We start from the raw sequence: 23,813 nt of genomic DNA, 5'->3' as shown, positions 1-23,813 counted from the left end.
GTTGTGACAGATTTACAGTGTTTATCTGTGGGGCAAGTGGAGGGTGGTTGCTACCCTTCCGCGATGACATCATATTAACATCGTTTTGGACAATGAATTTGTGTCCGTTTTAAGGTAAAACCTAAGCTTGTTGTACTATAAAGATAACCCAGTGTTGCATTCATGCAATATATTAACATTAACTTTTTTAACCAGTTCATTTTTAGTGTATGCACTGGATTTTACACAAAAAACAAATTGTACGTTAAAATATCATTAGATATGATAATAATCTAACATTAGATTATTATCATAATTTAACCTAAATATTAGCAGGCAGGCAGACTTTGTAGAAATGTGTCTGTTTCGTCCTGTAAATGTACTTTACTGCTGGCAGATTTTCTGTGCTCCCTGCTCTCTCTCTCTCTCTCACACACACTCTCCTACCTCCTTCGTCTCCCTCCCTGCTAGTCAGCACAAGTACTACCCTTGGCCTGATGTATTAACCAGGAAACCATTGAGCCCTCTATGAGAGGGGTTATGCCTCATTATGACAGAATAACAGAGCCAAAATGGAGCCCGAGCCCTCCCAGCTGCTCCATAACAGTAATACAGTGAGCCTGCAGCAGTCGGGGCTAATCCTGGCCATTTAATGTATAGCCACGCACTGCACCTCACACAGGGGCTCAACTGCGGCTCATATCAGTATCCAACAGACACGTGCACATATATACACATTCACACACTCTTCACATCCATGTAAATCCACACTCTCCCTTTGAACTGCCACTCATTGCTCCTTACACATACAAATGCCATCCTCTACTTGCACATACAGCACAGCTGAGTGCTTTTGCATGCGTGTAAAGTAAAATAAACCTTCTTCTTCAATGTTTCATAGGCTTTATATAGTTAATTATGATATATTCATACAGTCAAACAAAAAACACAGCTACTGTAAATGCATTCACATCGCTGCACTTGCTTCCGCTCGCTCTCAGGTCAAAATGTGTAGAAATGTGTCAATCCATAATGTTTGACCCTAGGTATGGCTGGAGGCAGAGGAGGTTACAGACACAACACAGCCTCTCACAGTTACTCTTTCCAACTACGAAACAAACATAAAAGATAACACACATTCATTCATGTGCGTAATACACAACCCCTACGCATTAAGACGCCACACAATGACAATGTGTGGCATCATTTGTCTCAATTGAGCTGCAATTTCTGAAGTTGTCTGTCCATGCTATCCACAATTGCCATCATTGATGTGTGTGTGTGTGTGTTTTGGGGGCTGTCATAGCTGCTTGGCACGTGGTGCTGCTAAACGGGAGTCTGATGTCCTTCAAATGACTGAGAAAAAAACCTCCCCGCACCTCACCAGATCAATGCACGCACACACACACACACACACACACAAAAGCACGCAAACACACTCATACACAAGCATCTTTCCTCTTCATGCACGCGTACATATAATAGCAGAACAGATATGCCTGAAGATACTGTCTACTGTCCCTTATACATGCTGCATGCATTATAAACATGTCCTCTATAGCAGCTGCAGGGGTCAAAGTGTATTAACGAGAGAGATCCACATGTATGATCCTGGATGAACCAGTCTGCCTGATACTGATCATCAATATTGCTGTGTATCTGCAGTTGGAATCTTTAAATACTCCTTGAACAAGATCAAATAAATGAATACAATCTCCACATTTCCTTGCTTTGCAGGAGGACAGGAGGAGTTTCTCGTGAAGGTGATAGCCAGGGGGCATTAGTTCGAGCCTCAGAATTGTATCCATTCAGTTGACCGTTTAATGATATTTTATGTAAATAATATTCCCTACATGTATGTCTAAATGAAGGGACACAACCCTCTCCACACTGCTAAGAATATAAATAGATTGTAATTGTCAATTAATACTGGAACCGGCCTATACATTTCCCATCATCAGGTTTTAATCCTGCTAGGTGTGGCTCTATGGCGCTCTGTCGGTCAATCAGACACTTTGATCCAGACTGAAACACCTCAACAACCAAATGGATTGATACACAATCTAATTCAGACATTCATGTTCCCCAGAAGAGGATGATCTGACTGTTTTCAGTTGTGCCACCATGAGGTTAATGTTAGTGGTTTTGAGTGACATGTCTCCGTCATGGCCCAGTCGGTAGTCACTTTGGTGAATCTCTAACTTCCCATATAGCACCAACATCAGGTCATATAATGTTACTGTATCCAACACTTTGTCTGTGACAGAATAGCTGCAAAACGAATGACCTTCCCATTAATTCATAACTGAATAATAGATAAATGGCCAACACAACAAAGATAACAAGTGTCGACTGCCAAAAATCAAGACCGCAACAAGTGCTTTAGAAGATAATCCTGAATTAGCTTGTTTAAAGGTCGACTCTGTGTTCTTTATCAAGGTTTTTCAAATGGACACTGGTCACTCAGCTGACCAGAATGAAAGTACAGATGTAAAGGAAGGTAGTCAAACACTTGCAAAAAAGAATCTACGAATGTTCCAACGTTTCGATGTCACTTTCTTCTTCACACTTTTTATCAGCTAATATGTCGAATTATACACTGACCTTCTGTCTGCCTGCCTGTCGCTCTGTTTGTCGGTCTCAGTCATTGTTTTGGCGGCTCACTAAAGCCATAATCTGTCGCTGCCCTGGCTTATTAATAAGCCTATTCTGGATATTCCTCCTCTGTGAGTTGGTTGACTTTCAGCAGCGGCGACGGATCTTCGCAGAACGAGGACGAATAGAGCGGCACATCCATGTCCACGCTTGCTTTTTGAATCCATTTATTTCTTATATCCATCATTTTTATTTCATGCACGTTTTCTGGTGCAATATGGTATTTATTCTCATTGTATTTACATTTACATCATCCAATTTAGATGTCTCTCTTTATGTTTCCGTGTCACACGCTTCAACTAACTCATTATCTTATTTTAATCTTTGTTTTTCGCTGTATTTTCGTCACGTTGCCTTTAGATTTTGTCCCTGCAACCCCAAAAATTTGCTTTCAACTCAGTGAAATCAAAATCTTGACCTCGAAAAAACACCAAAAGGGACATCAGGTCTATTTATTGTAGGTCTGTGATCATTTCTGGGTGAATTTAGAGGGATGAGGGATCAGACAGCTCAGACTGCAGACACTGGGGCTATGATTTAGAGAGAGAGAAAGAAAGAGGGAAGATAGATGAGGAGGGCACTGAGAGATGACAGAACAAGCGGAAACAGATAGAGAGAGAGAGAGAGAGAGAGAGAGAGAGAGAGAGAGACCTCAAGGGAAGCTGGGCTATGAACAGAAAGAAGGCGAAGGATGAGAGAAGATTGGCGGTTAATGAGAAGGAGCTGTAAAGGCTGAGACGGGAAAAGAGATAGTGGGAGAGTAAAGCAAGCGATGCACCAGAGGATTATCAGCCGGATTTACACCTGATTTCCCAACCCTAAAGTCGGGGGGATATCTCAATCCTACTGTAGATCTGGTAGTGTGAAGGCTACATTAATTAAACCTGCACTGCCCTAAATGAGTCAGAGGCAGATACATATCACTTAACATTCAAGATGGGAATCGCTAACTCGTCCAAATAGGAGCAATAATGAAGCCAACGAAATGTATGAAAATACCTGCAAGTGACATTTTAAATGGGTGTTTTTTGGATATGTTTTGCTGTGTCAGTATGGTTTTGGTGGATGAAAAGATATAGATATAGTTTGGCCTGAGGGGGGAGAACAAGTGTGTGTGTGTGTGTGTGTGTGTGTGTGTGTGTGAGAGAGAGAGAGAGAGAGAGAGAAAGAGAGAGAGAAAAGTTAGTTGACAGAGAAGATAAATGTAGACTGATATTTCTCCTCTCCAAGTCAGACAATAATTGCAAGATCGGGAGAAAGAAACAAAGATCCAGGGGAAGACATTCAAGAGTGAAATAGGGAAAGAGCACTCAAAGGTCTACTGAGATTGGGAGAAGAGGATTCATTTCATTAAAACAATGGTATTACTTATAGCCAACTAGAAATATATTTACATTGTGCTTGTCTTATAAAAGAACCACATCAGCTGGTGTGTTCAACAATCTCAAGTTTTAAAGTCAGATATTGATTGTAGAAAGACCTATTGATGAATAGATCATTTATTATGAAGGGTTTGTTGTGTACATGGAGAACAAAACACCCTACCGCGGTTCAACCCGACAATAGACAATGATCCCTACAATAAGAATGGAAGAAATCACCAGAACATTGGTAAACTAAACAGAAAGCTTAGCATCAAAATGTGGACAGATCTGAACAGGAACAGCTTCTTTAATGGCAATGCACCCAACATTATTGAGGTATTTCCGTCTGGACCAAAGTGTTACGTTGCCATCGCTGCTTGATTATCAACTGTGAGTCTACACTTTCTACAAATTAGTTGACATCTGTTTAAGTTGTGGATTTCTGGTTGTTTACAGTTATATTACAGCATATACACACACCGGCATCTCTGTTGATGTATTACAGCTGCCAATTCTGGTCAAACGCATCTCTTTGATTCCATAAAATATGTAGTTTTTTTGCTATATTTAATCTGGTTGTTTTAGGCTAACAAGTCAGATGCTAATTAGGATAGAAACTCCCATAAAGCAGCAAACATAGGGAGACCCTGGGCTCCTGTCAGTCATTCAGACATAATGGTGGGAATGTAACTGCATTAGAAGACAAGTTGGCCACCTGATGTGCAAACTGTACAATACGTTCATGCATGAGAGCATGTTTTCATGCTTGTATGAACACACATATACTCACATATTCTTAAAGCATATTTGCTCTGTTTGACTCCCTTCGCTCCGTCTCTCTCTCTCTGTCTCTCTGGTGGGGTGTCGTTGACGAGCTCAGTGCGGATATAATTGGCACTGGCCCCATGTGGCACTGTAGTGAAGAAATCAAGGGCGCACAGATGTAAACAAACACGCTCCCTCTCTCACAGATGCTAACACACACCCCCCACACACACACACACGCACACACACACACACACACACACACACACACACACACACATACACACACACCAGCCCCCTGCTTATAGTACGTCTTTTCACTTAACACCCATCCCGCAGGCTCCCATGATACTCATTTCCGTGTTTTGATTTCAATGTCACACCGATCGTATCTCCCCCCCCCCCCCCCCCCCTCCACGGTCTCCTGCTCTCCCTCTCCTCCTGCATCAAACACACACCGCTTCTCTTGCCTTTTCCTCCTGCTCTACCTCTTTTAACATTCCCTCCTTCCATCTCCACCTCCCTTCCTCCCCCTTTCGCTCTGATGTTTATATTTCGCTCTCTCGCAGGCAACATGCAAATTATGCCCCACAAATGCAAATCCTTTCAGAAGAGACCTCCAGTGGAGACGAGGAGTCCACCCAGCTCAGATATGCCCCACTGATGTCTTTACTTCCATAACCGAGGGGCGTCTTTTGTTTGAAGGTTACTACCTCTGAGCAGTACATGTGGGCATGTGCATTATTCAGACAGTCCAAGGCATCATTATTCAATATGTTTTAAATGTAAGTGGCAATACCAACTAGGGCACAGGTTCCAATGATTTATATTTATGTTTTGGTAATTTAATCACTGGTACAAAAATTAAAACTCACGAAGGATAATATTATAGCTAACAACGGATTTATGTAATGGTTCCATTATGGTAGCTTAATGACATTTCTACATCTTTATGCTGAAGAAACGGAGGAAGACAGCGAGCATTTGATTAGATTTTATCAGGGCGCTTCTCAAAAAACAACAGCTGGTTTCTTCAAGGATGTGAATTTCAAGGACGCTGCGTCATTGAATATCCACTGAAGGATTGTTCAAATGTCTAGGATCCTTTGAATAATACCAATAAAACATTTTTCAAGGATGCATCTCATAAAACACCCAGTTAAACACGGTGAGGCTGCGTTTCAGTTTTATGCTGCTAAAATCTGGAACAGTCTTCCAGAAGATGTGAGACAGGCCTCAATTCTGACAATGTTTAAATCCAGGTTGAAAACAGTTCTATTTGACAACTGAAAGTATTGTATCTGCACTCTTCGCTTTTAATATAATTAATTAATAATTAATAATGTAATTTTATGTTGCTGTAAAGCACTTTGAATTGCCTTGTGTACGAATTGTGCTCTATAAATAAACTTGTCTTGCCTTGCCTATGTGCATGATGCATTTCCTGTCCCCCGATTTGGGAACGAGAAAATACCCTTTTAATTATTTAATTTAACTAAAATGTGGTTTCTTTAGTAAAGGGATCACAAAGGTTATGACAATTCGTCCTGAAGGTTGTAACATATTCAGATTTAAATTTGAGATATCGCACATGATAATAAATGCTTCAGGAGATTTTTCTTGTGGTGAAAAACTGGGTTTGAGTTTTTTTACTCGTATAGTGTATTATTGTATAGCCAGTTGAGGAAGACCTAGTAGAGTCCAAGGTTGTGGTCCAAGGTTTTTTTTGCTTAGGAAGGTCCTAAATGAGTGAAATTATCTGCCATGATGAGAGCTGTTCGAAGATGCCCCACAATTCCTTGCGGCGGCAACTTATATGATCAAAGCTTGATCATATAAGCAACCATTGCCATAACTTGGAAATGCTTCGATGTTGTGAACATTCAATAATCTGTTAATTAAACCTGCTGACGTTATTGATCTGCTCTCTTTGGTTTTGTACTGCAGCCTCAGCACTCATTCTTTGATTTTAACACTAAGAACACGGACGACGTATCCAAGATGAGCTTTGTTTCGTCGCTTGCAGTCGCATCCTAACTACGTAGCTTAGTGAAAGTGTAGTCAGGTGCTATGAACACCGCGGTTGTCTCTTCCTCACGCATGAATTCTCCTTTGCATCTTTCCATGACCCTGTGACGTTTTCCACAGAGGTCAAGTGAAAGTGGTTAGGGAAGGACGTTAGGAGGTAATTGTTGGACTAATCGACTGCAGCCGTGGGCTGTTTTCAAGGGAGCTGTCCACGGTGCTGAAATCACCTGACAGTCATTGGTCTCCTCTACTCTTTGCTGCAGTCAGAGCTCCAATTAGAAGCAATGTTGGCATGGCTGACATCAGCTATAAGTTATCTGCAGAGTTCTCGCATTCTCATCTTCCCATGTTCCTTCCTGCTCTTCTTCCCTGCCATCTGTTCTACTCTTCCCCTGCCACACTTTCTTATTTACATCACATTGCCTTATACCCGCCCGATCTCTCACTCTCCCTTTTATTTAATAAATCACAATAACACACTTTTAAAAAATGCTTGTAATCTCTTTTTAGGATTTATAGTCCTCTGCTCTAGTTTGCTTTCCCCTCCTTTCTTTCCTTCCATCTGCCCTTTCTTTAATATGCTTTGCTTTTATCTTACCCATAATTTCTTTACTTTCTTCAACACCTCATGTAACCATGTCTTTGAAACCCCCTAAGCTCTGCGCTCTATCTGAACAGTAAAACGCAACAAAATCTGTGTTAGACTGTTTAACCCGGTCTGTAGTGTAATTTGTTTCTATGTATACATGTAACCTTCTGCGTGTGTGTGTGTGTGCGTGTGTGTGTGTGTGTGCGTGTGTGTGTGTGTGATTGCAGAGCCGGGTGACTGTCCTCAGGGCAGCTCTCCACACCAGAACAGAGCAGAGCAGCAGCTGACCAGCTGTCTCCCTCGCAGCTAGCAGCATGTTGTCTCTTCTATCTATTCTTTCCATCTCTGTCTCCATTCACCCTTCCTGCCTCATCCTCTCTTTTACTTGTATCCAATTCTTTCTCACACTCTTTTATCCTTTCTTTCCCTCACCCGCTGCGTTGCGCTCCAGCTCTCATTCCAGCCTCTTTCCTCATTGAACACGGGACGCAGAGTCACGCCCACCGCTCATCGTCATCATCAGCCCCCTTTCACCTCCCTGTCTCTTTCTTTCCGTTCTCCACCTCTCCTCCCTTCTCAAGCCGTTTCTCCCATTGCATGCCTCAGTAGTGCTATTGTTGAGGTATGTCTCTTGTAACCTCATCTAATGTTCCTCTCCTCCCTCTCTCCACTCCCCATTACCTTTGATTTGATTCCAGAACTTTCTGTCAACCTCTTTTCTCTCCATCACATCAGCTGTCTTTTGTAACCACACAAAACACTTCTCCGTCTTCCTTGTAAACGTCGCATGACCTTAATACTTTCCCTCCTTTTTGTCTGTTCTGCTCTCCTCGCTTTCTGTCCAATATGTCAGCCTTAGACTTTACATCCTAACACTTTTATCCCCTAGTTCATCTTTTACATGGTATTAAAAATATGTCTTCCTTAAAAATGAGCAGGAGAAGAGTCAGATAAGGAGATCATTCTTTACTCTGAGAGGAAACATGAGGATTTTGCTGCTGTCTTCATTAGGGAAAGGGATCAGAACTTGTACAGTGCATTTTCATCCTATTCTCACTGCACTCCAACTAGTGCAGCTAAAGCTTATTGCAAGGCCAAGTGCACTGATGCACAGAGCAGTTCATTGATATGCATGTTTAGTGATGAGAATAGCAAACTGTCTGGTGTGTCTTCTGCATCGTTCCCTTGCAGTGAAAGTGAGATGCAGGGGCACGCTTTCGTTCTTGATGCGTATTGCCTCATTATTGAATTGTGAGTCGATTTCTTCTAGAAATTAGTCTAGAGGACAGGCAATGAAGTGATCATAATCTGGTCCGCACATGTCGGCTTGATGAATGAGAAATGTTTAGGACCACTACTGTATGAAAACTACAAGGTCAGAATAATAAAAAAATGCAAAGTATAGAGAGAAAGAAAAAAAAATGGGAAAGACAGAAAGGTTCAAGGTTTAATGCAGGTACATGGTGCTGTATGTGGGTCAACTGTGGCTCAGCGGCGGTTCGATCCCCGCCTCCGCTAGCCCATGTCGATGTGTCCTTGTGCAAGACACTTAACCCCAAATTGCTCCCGTAGCTGTGCCTACGGTGTGTGAATGTGTATGAATGTTAGTTAGTCCTGATGGGCAGGTGACACCTTAGCGCCTCCCATCAGTGTATGAATGAGTGAATGATGTCATGTAGTGTTAAAGCGCTTTGAGTGGTCGGAAGACTAGAAAAGCGCCATCCAGGTCCATTTCTGTGACTAACTGTATCATTAAAATAAATAATTTAATAAAACTACATATCTTAGTCTTTAGACATGCACTTTAGAACAGCAGTACTTTCAGCTACACTATTAGATTAAATGGAGGGTGACCAAAGTTAATAAATCCTTCTGAGGGGGACATGAATGTGGGGGGGACCTTTTTCTCCGAGTCGAATTTGTCAACCTTATGATGGTGCTGAAGAGAAATATTAGGGGATTGTCAAAGTCGGAAAGGATTTATCCTTTGGGGACCATGAATGCCTTTTCATGTATTGGTAATATAGCCAATAGTTGGTTAGCTTTTTCAGTCTGGACCAAAGTTGGGAGACCCACTCACAGACAGACATTGTCTTTTAGAATCAGGCCTCTGGTGTGGCTAAAAAACTACTGCAGAATCTATTTCAAGACAACATTCAAAGTGTGGTAGACATTCAAGAGCTTTTTCCATTGAAAGACAATTATGGTGTCATTATAAATGTGCTATTTTGCTGTGGGTCTTACATCATTTTGTATACTGCCGAGAAGTCTTTTGGATGAGCCCTAAAAATTGAATCATGGAGAGGGAGAACCATTTTGTGCAATCTCCAACCTCCTTTGAAAACTACTTTTACTCTAACCTTTGAAGTGATATGCATTTCATCTACATTTATAATTAACTTTCTCCTCTCTAGTTTTCTCTCTGTTTCTTTCACTTCCTCACATCCCTCCATTTTTCTTCCCTCTCTGTCTAAGTGGCCTGGAGGATTAAATGTGTTTAATTAAGAGGTGATTACGTGTAGACGGCTGACAAAAAAGGGATCGCCATGGCTTCATCTTATCACCTTACTGTCATCACCCTGTGCCCCCATTCAACCCTTAAACGCACACACACACACACATGCACTCACACTAACACACTCTTTCGTTTCCTTCGTGTGTCCGTCCTTTTCCCCCCTCCCCCTTTATACCTCTCACAGCCTTCTGTCTTCTCCTCCTTGTTTAAAAAAAATTATCTTTCTATCATTCAATTAATTCTCCTACTTTTGTCTTTTGCTTCTTTTGTTGCCCAGATCGGTAAAGTACTTACTTAAAGTCACTTATCATAATTATTAATTTTTGTGGAGCCTAAGTGCTGGAATTTTACGGCATATATATATATATATATATATATATATATATATATATATATCATTACATTATATCATGCAGGTATAGCATGCAGAAAAATTTGAAATGAACATAAGATGTAAAGCGTTGATAAACATAACAAAAAGCAGTTTGAGAGCTCTTATCTTAAAATATAAAATGGAGCTCCAGTTCAGATTCAGGTTCATTTCAGGTCCTTTAGAAATAATAAAGCAAAAATGCTATCACATACAGTAGAAAGGGTATTAAAATGTGTGTACTACGAAAAAAATACCAAGACAACATAACGTGAGAAAGCAGAGGAAGAATAGATTTAATAGCAAGGGAAGAAAGCAATGGAAGATGCGAGGCAAAGCAAGACAGAAGAAAGCAGAGCGCTAATAAGCGCAGTGTGGGGTGAAAAAGAGGCCAACAACTTGTTTATTGCAATGGTGGGAAGATGAAAGTCTGGGAGAAGCCTCAGCATTTTCTTTTTGTCTGTATCTGTGAAAATACTGCATGTGTTAGTGTGTGCATTTGAGTTAGTGTGAAATAAGAAAACCTTACACTATAATAATTAATATAGGAACCAGAGCATATGAAACATCTGGTATCGCTGTCTTTATCTGTGCATGTATGTTTGAAAAAGTACCCGTCATGTTTATTGATAGTACGAGGGCAGATTTCCATCAGACTTCAGTGGTGTACAATAAAGGCATTTACCCCAAACATTAAGACAAGCCTGTCTGGATACTAGAAAACAACTGGACCAAAGCATGGCTCACAATTTCTCCTCCGCGCCTGATGACGAGGACCAAATAGGCACCAGGGACTTTAAAACATGCCATCACGCTTGTCACAAATGAGCCCCCAGGAAACATGCCTAATTGGAGTCTCAATGCACTGAAGAACCACAGTTTTGTTTTTTTAGCATGTGTGTGTGTGTGTGTGTGTGTGTGTGTGTGTGGTCAAAAGATTAAGAGGGAGACAGATGGGTCACACACAGTGTTCCCTCTATGGGTTCGGAGCTGGAACACAGCTAATTACATCTTAATTAAAAATGACCTGTCTGTCCCTGCTGTTTGCACATGGATGACACACACGTGTGCTTATGTGAGTGTTTATGTGTAAGACAAACAGCAGTAGAAAGTGAGACCTAAAATGTGATTCAATATAAATAGGTACAAGGGGTTCCAGTGCAGGATTGTACACAATGTACGTCCCATTCACTGTCCCATGAGCTAAGTGCTAATGTGTTGTGTTGTGTCCTGGTGGCTATTACGGCTTTGTCCCAGTCCTCTCAATTAATCCAGCCCCTTGTTTCTAAATTGCTCTCGACTTTAAGGGTCGCTCTAATAGTGTGTTCAAAACAAACGCGGTCCTTGCCGATGCTGTAACTGAGGCTTTACGCTGTGATCACACCAAACACGAAGCAGATGTTTGCTGGTTTGCGACAGCAGTACGAACCCCAAATACACAGCTGTGATATAATTGCAATATACAAATAAAAAGGATGACAAAAGACCACATAATGATGTAGATATTAAAAAACAATTACATACAAAGTCAATGCAAATAAGAACAAATTTGCCTGACGTTGTGTTACAAAGGCCTATTAGTATTGAGATTCTCCTCCTGTTGTAACTGATGCCCCGATAGCTGTCTGGGGGCACCCAGAGCTCTACGATAGTCCCTCATACATTGTACAGAGACCGGACCAAACTCTGTGAATAAATGTGTTTAAAACACGGACTGTCTACGGTATTAACAGTAATGTATTTATGCAAAAAATGATGTTCGAGCCAGACTCCATAAAAAATAAAAAAAACAACGTTATAAAAGTTGTTTGCTGAGATCCCACCAAAACGTGAGAAAAGTATGTGGCTTCTAACAAAAATGTACGCGGTGGTGGCGGCATACAATGGTATCGATTAGTACCCATAAGTAACCCATAAGTTAAAAAAAAAATGAAACAGGTATCAAATAAAGTACTCTATTGGTATCATATCATAATTGTGGCTCATTATGTAAGTACCAGTGTCGTACATTTTTAAACGATACCTAGGCCTAATGCAAACCCCCAGACACACACATGGAGTACTGACCGTTGTTGGAGCGCAGTGATCTGGCGGAGATGCCGTTGGTCCCTATCGGATGATGAACCCCTGTTCCATCCACCAGGCCTGCCTCCCCTGGCTGCTTCATCAGCTCTGTCAGAGTCCTGGAGGGAGGAAGACAGACACACATTTACTCACTTACAAAATCATCCTGCATACAAACAGAATTGTAGAAACAAGTGTCCTCACAAAAGAGAGAGAGAGAGAGAGAGAGAGAGAGAGCTTTGTTGTGCGACTGAATTAGTGTTGAAGACATGTGTTGGCACAGAATGAGAAAGATGATAAAAGATTTTTTTTTTAAAAAGAAACAAATGTTCATGGGACATAATGTGAAACGCCATTATTAAACGTACCCAAACAGCTTAATAGCTCTACCTGAGGACAAAGAGAAGTTTGAGGCAGATTGTTCACGTCTATATAAACAAACCCAAACAGAATACCCTCGGAATTAAATTCAAGAAAGTGGAATCGAGGATGAAAAGCATGAGTCTCTGGATGTTTGCCAACTGGGAGCATCAATCATTTATATATAAAAAAATAAAACAACTTCCCCTCTTGCCATCTTTTATTGTTTGATGCCTTTGAACAAGTTCTGATGCGTCCTCCAAACTGGAACACAGGCAGGAAACAGCCTTCCAACATGCAGATTTAACTCCTTCGGAGCAAGCAGAACCTGCAGCTTGCATATAGTGCAGTGTTTTTTATCAATAAGAAGCTGGTCGATTTCATTCTGGACAGATTATCTTGTCTATTCTGTGCAAGATGGAAGAGGAAAATGTGTTTTTTATACAAGTGGTGGTTTCAGCCAAGTAATCGCATTTGTCAAAGTGTGTCTCATACAAAAGCTGCATCACTGTCACGTGTGTGATTGCAGTTAAATTGTTTCAGCCAACAATCTTTGGTGGAAACCAAAGGGATATTACTGGCCCTTTTAGAGAGTCAGCAACCAAATTAGCTTTTGCCATTATTTGTTTTTTAATAAAGCAATTTAAAAAAGAAAACATTTCTAAAAACCTGCTGTAAATAGGTCGCTCACATGTATTCTATTTCCACCTCTCTGACCTCATTAATTAGTTTAGAAAACTTTCCAGTATTTTGCTCACATTAACAAGGATTAAAAACAGTGGAACGCTCAGCATCAACTTGTAGCCATTGACAAGGAAATTATAGCGACATAGACAACAAATCAGCTGTGACCTGAGAGCTGCTATCAAGACGCACATAAATATTTCCTCACTGTTAATCTCACTGTTGAAACCCTTACCACTGCCTCCTAAAATGCAGCAGAGCAAATGTCTTTTTATTAGCCCGCTGTGAGACGATTGCCCGTGGTCATGGGAGCAGTATGCATAAACACATGAACCCCTGTACGATATAATGCAATTCAACACAGTAGACTTGCAATAGGCACTTAGTATAAAGTGCCGGAGTGAAAGTTTTGTTTTTTTGCACGTTTGTGTAATTTGAGACAGCATGAAAACTAAATGGAAACGATTAGCTGGTATTTTTTTCTTTATGAGCTATTTGTCCACCAAATATGAAAATAAATCAATTCAGGAGCTCTTGAGAAAATCCATCAGAGACAGAAAGTAACAAATGAACTGTCTGGGTAGAAACATGCTCTCCTTGGCTCAGGAAATTAGATGGTACAATTCAATTTCTACTAAACACCAAAGTAACGCAATGCTGTTGAGAGAGTTCAAGTGACTGCATAGCAGAGCCCCAAATCAGAAGTATCAGGCAGGAAAAAGCTGACAATTAATTGGTATTTCTTTGCACTCCCTTGACATTCTTCTCACTGCCACGGTGCCATTATACAATCCTCAGCTGCTCCAGTGGACTGTGGTTGTACTGGGCAGCTCCCTGGTGTGCATGTGGAAAATACCCGGCTCAGCATAAACTTCCTCTGGATAAATTAACATCAGGAGAAAAGTTTGATGTTTGATATGACAAGTCATCTCCTCTGGCAAATATATGTGCACGCTTAGTAATGGAGTTTATTCTTTAAACCACAACCGTTGAGGTTTGAAGGATATAATGGAAATTAGTGCATTAATGGCACATGCAGGGGCAATAAATACCCATAAAATGTGTCCTTATACTGTGTAGCATGGGCAGTATGTATCACAGGAACCCAGATGCTGTACATGCATCTCAATTGCCCTTTTCAGTTTCTGCTTGCTAGCCAATCCATTGTCTCTCACCCGTCACATTAATATCTGTCCACTCACATTCCCTCACTTCATTTGTCTTCCACTCCCCCAGACACCATTCTGTAGGCTGTATCTCTCGTCACTCTCGCCGCCCCGCTCGCTCGCTCTCTTGCTTTCGTCCCCTCGAGAATGCTTCAGAGCGCTACTGTTGAGTGCTTGTTGTTCTCTACACCCTAAATCTCCCTGGAAACAACTTCTATTTATTTGTCTCCTCTTCTGATCCCGTCTGTCTTATCGTCTCAACTTCCTGCATCTGACTCCATTCCCCTCCTCTTATCTTTGCCCCCCTTCTTCGCCTCTTTTTCGTCGCTAGGAGCCTTTTTTTTTTTTTTTTATCCCTCCCTATATCGCTTCCTCAACCCTCTCTTTCATCTCCTCCTAGCCCTCCGATTCTGGCGCTCTTGCACGGTCACATCGTTGTGTCTGGTCCGTCTCACCCTTTGGCCCAATTTCTATTTCCTCCTTCTTCTTCTCTTTCTCTCTTCCCCTTTAGTATTCTCAGCCCTTCCTCCCCCGTTTCTTTTCCCCTCCCCGAGGAAACTGTCACATAAACTATTCTAACTTGCAATATTAGCACTTGTGAAATAATACAGAGTGATATGGGGGACATCAAAGCCCTCCCTGTTGGTGCACAAACACAATCAATAAATGACTCCAGAAAATAATAAATAATAAAGTAATAGCATGCGCTTACCAACCGCTTTCATCTCAGCTTTTCACCACATTATTCTGACAAATGGCAAATCTGCACCGCTTAAGTTGAGGGGAAATGCAAAGACTGCATAAACCCGAGATCAGAATAGCATCCAAACAGTCTATATGCCGTGGGCTCTGCCATGAGGTTGACATGCAGCGCGTCACACAACACACACTTCTAGCACAGGCCCACACACGACAATGCATTCATATACCACAGGGCCTCTACGCTGTCTTTTTATCATTTTCATTTCAGGGTTATTTTCCAGGCTTGTGTTTAGAAACAAAAACATGTGCGACCGAGAGCATGCGTCACAGACCAGGTGACTCAAGTGAAATTATGCTATTGGTAGCATTAAGGGAAATGTAGGATTTATTGATTTTGCCGCATAGCCAATAAAGTGCTGCAGGAATGAATGAGACATAAAACCCAGAAATGAGTTCGCTTTTTTTAAGTCAATTAGTTATGTGAATGGATTTTGGTAAGAGGTCTGATATAATATATTTATTTTATTTTTAATATGTATGATTGTTACAATGCCATTGTGCCCCAATCACGGAAGTTAAGTAGCAGCACCAGTCCAGGGTGCACCCTGCCTCTCACACAGTCCACCATTTACACCCCAAAGTCAAACTACAGTAATGTAATCTTTGTATGTGTCAGTTTGTCACATTTAATATCATCATGACTTTAAAAATAGCTGCTCTTACTTTCTGCCCAAATTGCAATCTTTTTGATCATGGTACATGACATAGAACATACGTACTTTATTACCTTATAACATCATTCTTATTGTTATAGTATGTGGAAAAAGGCTATTTAGCAAAAATGCTTTCTTCATATGGAAAACTCTCTTCTGTTAAATTGTATGGAGTGTTGTATGAGCTTTGCGTTCACACAGAACCAGATGAGCCTAATTTCCTGTTAAATTACTTAGAAAAATGTATTTTCTCTGTAATGCAAGACAGGATATGAATTTAATAATGAACAGATGTCCAGAAACGTAAACAAAAATGATTCAGCCAAAAGCTGTAAATATCCGCCGCGGAGGGTTTTAATCCCGTGTGGTTTGGTGGAACTTCTGGAAAACTCCACAGGAACATATCTGGGCAGTCTGACAGGCTGAAAGTTGCCATGAAAGGGTGAGCAGAGTGCCGTTTGATTCCACATATGTAAGTGTTTTCTGTAAAAACGGTAGCTAGGGATGATCTTGCCGTGGATCTGGAACAAAGAGGCGGATCTCTGTCATCCCACAGACCAACACTCATCGCCAGGGCCTCCCTGCTAACATGAATTAAAATCACAGAATATACTGAGCAGCAGTCTTCATGATATACATATCATTTACACTCAGTTCATTAGTTACTGTGCACTTTAGCTAATGCAATTAAATACAACATTAGAGTATTAAAAAGAAAAGTGACAATTGAGTGTGTATAATGGCTTGTATGTTAGCTGCTTCATTAGATACTCAAAAGGAGAAAAAAAATCAAATTGTCTCAAAGCACGAGAAGATGCAGTCCCTTCCCTCCTCCTGGCTGTGAGTGTGCCATTGAACACTGCTCTGTCACAGCAAGTGTACTCCGGGAGAGCAGCTCGGGCTAAAGGCTTCATGAGCTCATGGAAGCACTTATATTGTTTTGTTGTTGTGACATAACAGTAAACTCAGAAGGGTCCAGCATAAGTCACTTGCTCTCTTGTTTGCTGCATGCAAATCTGCAAATGCGTGTCAATTGTGAAAGAATTCAATCTGCAAGTAATAAAGAAACACATTTTGCGGCGTTTGGCTCAAACACATTTGGCCAACTCCAGACGGGAGGAGAGGGCAACTATCTTTTCATGGTCAAGTTGCGAATCAATGCGGCCAAACGCTGCGAAACCAAATCACTTGGAACCATGCGGTTTGTGTTTGTCGGTGTATCACAGTCTTGCAGTGGCCCGGTCCTGGTTGTGTAACTAAATGTGCACTTTTGCTTTCAATTGTCAAAGTGTGTTTCGTTCTAAAAATAAAGTGAGAAAAACACCCCACGGTCGCGTAATAAGACATTCAGTATTGTTCTGCGCACAAACACATTTACTCCTCTGGGTCTGCAACACAGCATTTTGTAGCTGAATCACTCTTCACTGTCACAGCAGGTTAGTTTATATTACAAGGCCCCCCCGCAGATGATTCCAGGGCCCTGTAACCGAGAATGGGACCGCGCATTGAGATACAACCCTGCTGTTTTCAAACAGGGGCACTGTATAATTGTTTGTGACGCGGCTCCCCACCCGACCAACCAACACACAAACACAAAGACACACGCCCGCACATCCACGCTGAGCAGAAGCTTCAGATCTACACACACAAACACACACACACAGCTGCCGGCATCCCACCTACAGCTGTGCCTAGAGGGAGTTAATAGATGCCACATAGGAGTGACTCACCTTTTATTCCCATTGGTAGTAAACTAGAAGGGTTACAGTGGGAGGGAATTGTTTATCGTGTGGTTTACAATGATTTCATGTTAAATCCTCCGAGGCAGAGCAAGGGAATTATAAAATTAGCGAGGAGGATGTATAAGAGCTTATGACCATGTGGGGGGCTGTATTTTCGCAGTCCCTTCTCTCGTATTTCACTATTAATTAGATATGTGAGGCCCCAATACAGAAAACAAATAAACAAGTAAATAAGGCGTTCTTCATTATGACCGAATTATCTGATTTTCCACCTACTTGTTGAAATATTACATTCTGCGCCTGAGTGTTTTGTTTTCATACTTCAACAATAATACAATTAAGTTGGTTTTCATTGTGATTGTGTGATTGTTATGTAAATTAACCCTCCTATTATGTTGCGGGTCAAATTGGTCCATTTCAAAGTTTGAAGATCTAGGAAAAATATTTGTAAGTAGTTTTTCTGTATAAAACTTATTCTGCTTAACTTATTTAGTGTAATCAACGTAAACAATTTTTTTATTGATGTATCTTAACACTATAAATAAACATAACTAAAGTTTACTTTCAATACAAATCCTTATGACTCATTTTTCTTGATTTTGAGTGAGTGGATCAATATGACCGTGAACAGCACAGGTGTCTCATCTCTATTTATCTACATCACCCCATGAAAAGAAAAAAGTTTAAAATAGCAAATAAAATTTTGCAGAAAATACTTGTTATGGTAGACTAATGCAATTTATATCTAGATCTTTCCAAAGTACCTCAACAATTGTTTGAACATGTATTTTTCATTCAAACGAGTCAGTTATCCTAATTGAACTCTGATCTAAGGAGGGTTGAATAACTCCATTCCTCTAAAAACTGATTGAATTGTTAGTAAAGGTGTTGGTGATGAGGTACAAACTATATTCCTTGGGATTTTTTGGTTTCTGACAACTTTTGGATGATTCAACATTCACCGGATCACATAACAGGAGGGTTAAGTGAAAGTGCATAGTCGTCGTTCCAAACCTGTTCCCTCTGAATGGGTGATTTGAACTAGAAGGAAGCCTTTTGCAAGTAATAGGAGAGGCATAAAGAGATATTCACATGCAGTGAGTGTGTGTGCGTGTGTGTGTGTGTGTGTGTGTGTGTGTGTGTGTGTGTGTTTGCTGTAGTTTATATGTCCCTTCAACTCTCCCACCTTCTCTTTGTCTTATGGTGTTATGCAGTGACATAGGCACCACTCTTCATCAGTAATTCACTGCACTTTATCCCACCACTGCTGTCATAGGGAGGCAATGCACACACACAGCCAGATTCCCACACAGAGATAGTAGGCTAAAAGAACACTGTAGTGGCACAAGTGGAAGCATGTATTATCTCAAAGGGGGTCTTTTACACTCGTCCCTCTGACACACAAACATGTGTGTACTTGCATGTGCACACACACACACAGACACACACACACACACACACACACAGTAAGTCACACAGATATGCTGTGGCTGCCAGATAGTGCACCCTTGTAGGCTTGGTACAGAGCCTGGATCTGTCTCCCACCCTGCTATACCCCTATTAGAGCTGACAGCTGCCAAATAATGTCCCTTGGCATGGCTGAGCGCCTGCCATGCCAAGGCCGGTTTGTGTTCATGCATATAGCCTTTCATCCACTTACACAAGTGTGTTTACTTGTGTATAACCTCACATGGGAAGAACGGTTTGAACCAAAAGTGGTGCCTTAATATTCACAAATAGAGGTATATTACCTAAAATATGTGTTACGACAAAGTGTTAATTTCAGCCTTAGTTCTGAGGCAGAAACACGCTGGGTCAACAGAAAACAATCCCAGTGGACCAGTCGATCAAAACTAGAATGAAAAACGTTTTTTTTTTTTTTTCACAACACACGTTAAGCAAAACAAAATAAATAGTAGCTTTTGAAAATGAGAACTATGTATCAATATTATGCCCATTGGGACTTGAAACTTTCTCTACGATAGCAGTTTTTACTTTGTTTATCATGTCTGAAGCCTGAATTAAGGTCACGAAATGTTGTCCGTCATTAGTGCTCCTCTCATCTCCATTTCATAATGCTGCGAAAATGTTACATAAATGATAATAAAGATTAAGGGCGAGTTTGATTCAGAATAATGTTGCCTCATTGATTTATAGACCATGGCTCCTGGATTGAGCAGTAAAATAATAATAAAAATGAACAAACTCAAAGCCAGCATGCTGGAAGCCGCATGAATCAGGTTACTGGCAGCATCGCAGCGCTGAGGCTGTAGTGTTGCTAAAGATGATGTCACAGAAAATACCATATGTCAACCTCTGAGTCACTGCCTGCACTCATTATTTTTGGGCCGTCTTTATTTTAGAAACAACAAAACACACACACGCACGCACTCACACACAAAGATTCACTCTCCTGGAGGGATTTGTTCTCAAACATTCATCAGTGTGACGCACACATAACCCACGCATGAATACACCTACACTCAGACACACATTTGTCAGCAGAATATGTATCATCCTGTGCAGCCTTTGACAGTATTGGGGGTACACGGGTACATCATTACACTGAGATAGACAGAATGTTATTGATCTGTTTTTATCAAATATCTATCAATGTCTAAAGCACTCATTAGGAAAGCCCATCGTGGACATCATTACAGGGGCACCATCCAATAGAATAGATACAGTAGATGTATGCAATTGTTAACTAAGCAACCATTATTTCAACCAACATGTGGCTGTTTTTGATCATTTCTAATTTCATATTTCAAATTGAGACTATTTAAGCATGCATGTGCCAAAGTTTCCTTTATTTTTTTTTTTTATTGAAAATAGATTCCCATAATTCATAGTGGTAGACTCTGCATCTTGAATTAAATTGAGTGTAAGGCTGAATATAACAGTACCTTCATCCAAACCTCTGATGCAGCCATTGAGATCGACATTCCAACCATCCATCCTTTTGACACGCACAATGGGATCAATTTACCCTTTTATGCATTTATCCATGTTATGGATGCACCCATGTGGGCCCGACACACAACCTTTACATGTCATGTACTGTAAATAGCATGCTATGGTCAGGGCAGCATTGATACATGAGCAATACCACATCCCTCTATCATCAGTGCACTGCGACAGGCTCTAGTAAATGGTGTTAGCGGTATGTGAACTGCAGAGTTAAATGACCTTGGATTACTGGCGTGGCCAGTGTGGTGGTCATCCGCTCAGGGAGCCGTTTGCTCGGTTTCGGGAGGTGAGACACACACAGACTCGCACGTTTCAAACGAGACTGCAGGATGAATAGATGAATGGGTCATCTTAACTCTGCTCATTTTGGATGCAGTTTACATGAGCGATTGGCAGCTCTGCTTCTCCCTTGTGGCTGCTATTAGTGGATAAGGGGATGCAGCTGGTCAGCCAGCAATGTCAACTATCAACGGACACGCACACAGTTTGAGTGGACGCTCAGGAATGCCTGATGCGTGCGTTCACATCTACAGATCCTATTTCAGGCAATGCTAGTGCCACATCATGTCTGATTAAGGATTCACTAACCTTTTTTTTTCTGTTGTTGAACGGAACTATTCACTTTAAGAATTGATGTGGGCCCTATCTTTTTTCCAATCAATACATGGAACATAAAACACTCAAACTGTATCGATACCACTCTCCTGTCTGTGTGCTAAATATGAAGCTACAGGCAGCAGCTGGTTAGCTTTGCTCAGGATAAAGTCTGGAAGCGAAGGTAGAGAAACAAAAATCCCAGCCAAGAAAGGTAATCAGTGAGCTTAAGAGGAGCTGCGAGGGGAATTTAGTTTTCTTCTAACGGAGCCAGGATTGCTGTTTCCTGCCCTTTTCCTGGCTTTCTGCTAAGCTAAGCTCACCTGCTGCTGGCTGTAGCTTCATATTTGGCGGAAAGTTATTAGAGTGATAGGCCTATCATTCATCTCAACTAACTTTCAAGAAAGTGAATAAGCTTATATTCATAAACTATTTATTTAAAACAGCCACTGAAACTTGTAAATGTTTCCATAATCTTTATACATTCTGGGTAGAAACTAGCTGTTAGGCAGCGTAGAATTATTGCCAAATAAGTAAAGATTTGTGTTATTTCAAAGGTTGCGGACCAGGTACTGCACCCATCAGAGGTTTAACAGCAGCCTCATATTGCAGCAGTCACCAGTGAGTGATCGAGATGGTTTGGCTTTTAGTGGAGCTGTCATGTCCATATTTCTACAGTCTGTTATAACCCTGCGTTATCTTTTCTTTCTTGTTGCCCTTAATCCCCAAAGACTAAATCAACTTTGTGGGATCACAGTAGTATTGTTCACACAGTTAAAACAAAACAACTCAGTGCTAATCTGTTTGAGGCAGTACAATGCAATTGATGCAATGCAATGTAATGTAACGGAAAGCAACACTATGAAAAGCTTTGCAATGCAGCGCAACTGAAGTGTGAGCCAGGAGTCAACGTGTGTTTAGCTCATAACACACATTCGCTCAACCACAGATATTCCCTTCACACTGCATTCAGCTCAAAGTTCAGCCTTGACATCAAAGCTATGCGCAATATGTAGTTTGTCACACACAGACACACACACACACAAACACTTACAGAGAGTGCAAGGACACTCTGACAATGCGGTATAATACACTAATGGATAAGCAAGTCACACAGCCAAGTCTTGCTCCTCATTCGTCAAGAAATCAAACACACTCACACACATGTGCAATAAATTCGATCTTGGCTATTACCTTGACATGAGTGAGTGCATACATGCAGGCTGGGTCATATCAATGACTGTAATCCATCAACCTGTCCGACTTGACTGCTTCTAATTCCTACCACACACACACACCTGTCTCTCTCTCTCGCTCTCTCTCTCTCTCAGAAGTGTTGAAGTGGTCCACGTTCACTTTTGAATCCTAATATTTGGCAGACTCTCTTTCATCACTTAACCTCATTTGTCGTGGGTTTAAAATGCGTTCAACAATTTTATTACAAAGGGCACAAAGGAAACAATGATGCATTTTCATTACCAAGACGTTTTACTTCCTATGTCTACCTCTACACACGTTCTGCTTTTCCTGTCTTTCTCCCCAACCACTACATACTGTATATGACTTCAGCAGACAATAACCATGATTCACATTGACTTTAATGTACTTAAATTATATGGTTCTCATAAAAGAAGCCTGCTGAAAAAACATTCAATCAATTCCCATGTCTTCGACATCCCGTAAAGACAAAAAGACATGCCAGGGGAAGTGGAGAGAAGAGACGGGAAAAGATTAATGGAGTTATGGTGTAAAAAATGAACTCGCTCGGTCCACTCTTTTGATAAAATGCCAATTAACCAATCTCTTTCACTGGTTAATCTTAATCTCTTTTTCCAAGCTTTCTATTTTGCTCAAATTCACTCTCTCTCTCTCTCTCGCTCTTTCTCTCTCTCACTCTCTTTCTCTCTCTTTAACCCGGCTTGTTTTCTTCTGTAGTCGGATTGTTTCTCTTTTTAATGGCTCTCTAACTCTGACGACTATCTCCCATCCCTCTACATTTATTTTATGTCCATCGCTCTTTCCTCATCTCCCACTCTCTATTGTGTGTCTCTCCTTATCTCCGGTGCCTCCTGACTCTCTCTCCCTCTCTCGTCCTCTCTGTTACGTGTGCTGTTTAGCTGCGCTTAGCTTCACCTGTCAGCTTGGATCAGGGCTGTGGAGCAGCAACATGACAAACTGCCCTCTGATTCACTTACACACACACACACACACAAATATATGAGCGCACACACTTGTAGCGTCTTCTCATAACAATCCCCCCACCCCCTCCTTTTCCCTATCTCGGTGTCTTTCACTGGCTTGTTGCTTTGAGTTGATACACGGGCATGGCTTTGGCTTACCCACAGGCCTGTCTTTGTACAAACAATTTAAAGGAATTCACTTTGGTTCTTTTTGGCCAATTGGTCTATTGGTCAATTTATCTCGGTGTGAGAACAGACACCAGCATGTGTTCCTGGATTGTGACTAGAAACAGCAACAAATGCAGCCTGTGGTAACAGTGAGTGTATTATCGCAGATGATATGTGGCCTGTTTGTGGGAGAAGAGATTATGTT

The 23,813-nt window shown here is 41.1% G+C and overlaps 1 protein-coding gene across 1 annotated transcript in view; it reads right to left on the bottom strand.

Annotated features, from left to right (window-relative positions):
* The window catches only part of LOC117734795 (protein shisa-8-like), an 80,426-nt gene that overhangs the window by 34,205 nt on the left and 22,408 nt on the right, over nt 1-23,813 (bottom strand). Inside the window, exon 4 of the mRNA XM_034539061.1 lies at nt 12,333-12,448. Within this exon, the coding sequence (XP_034394952.1) occupies nt 12,333-12,448 (116 nt within the window). The remainder of the gene's footprint in view (nt 1-12,332; nt 12,449-23,813) is intronic.

Source organism: Cyclopterus lumpus, chromosome 8 (assembly GCF_009769545.1).
Source record: "Cyclopterus lumpus isolate fCycLum1 chromosome 8, fCycLum1.pri, whole genome shotgun sequence".
NCBI classification, from domain to species: Eukaryota; Metazoa; Chordata; class Actinopteri; order Perciformes; family Cyclopteridae; genus Cyclopterus; species Cyclopterus lumpus.
This window is presented reverse-complemented; position numbering and strand designations above follow the sequence as displayed.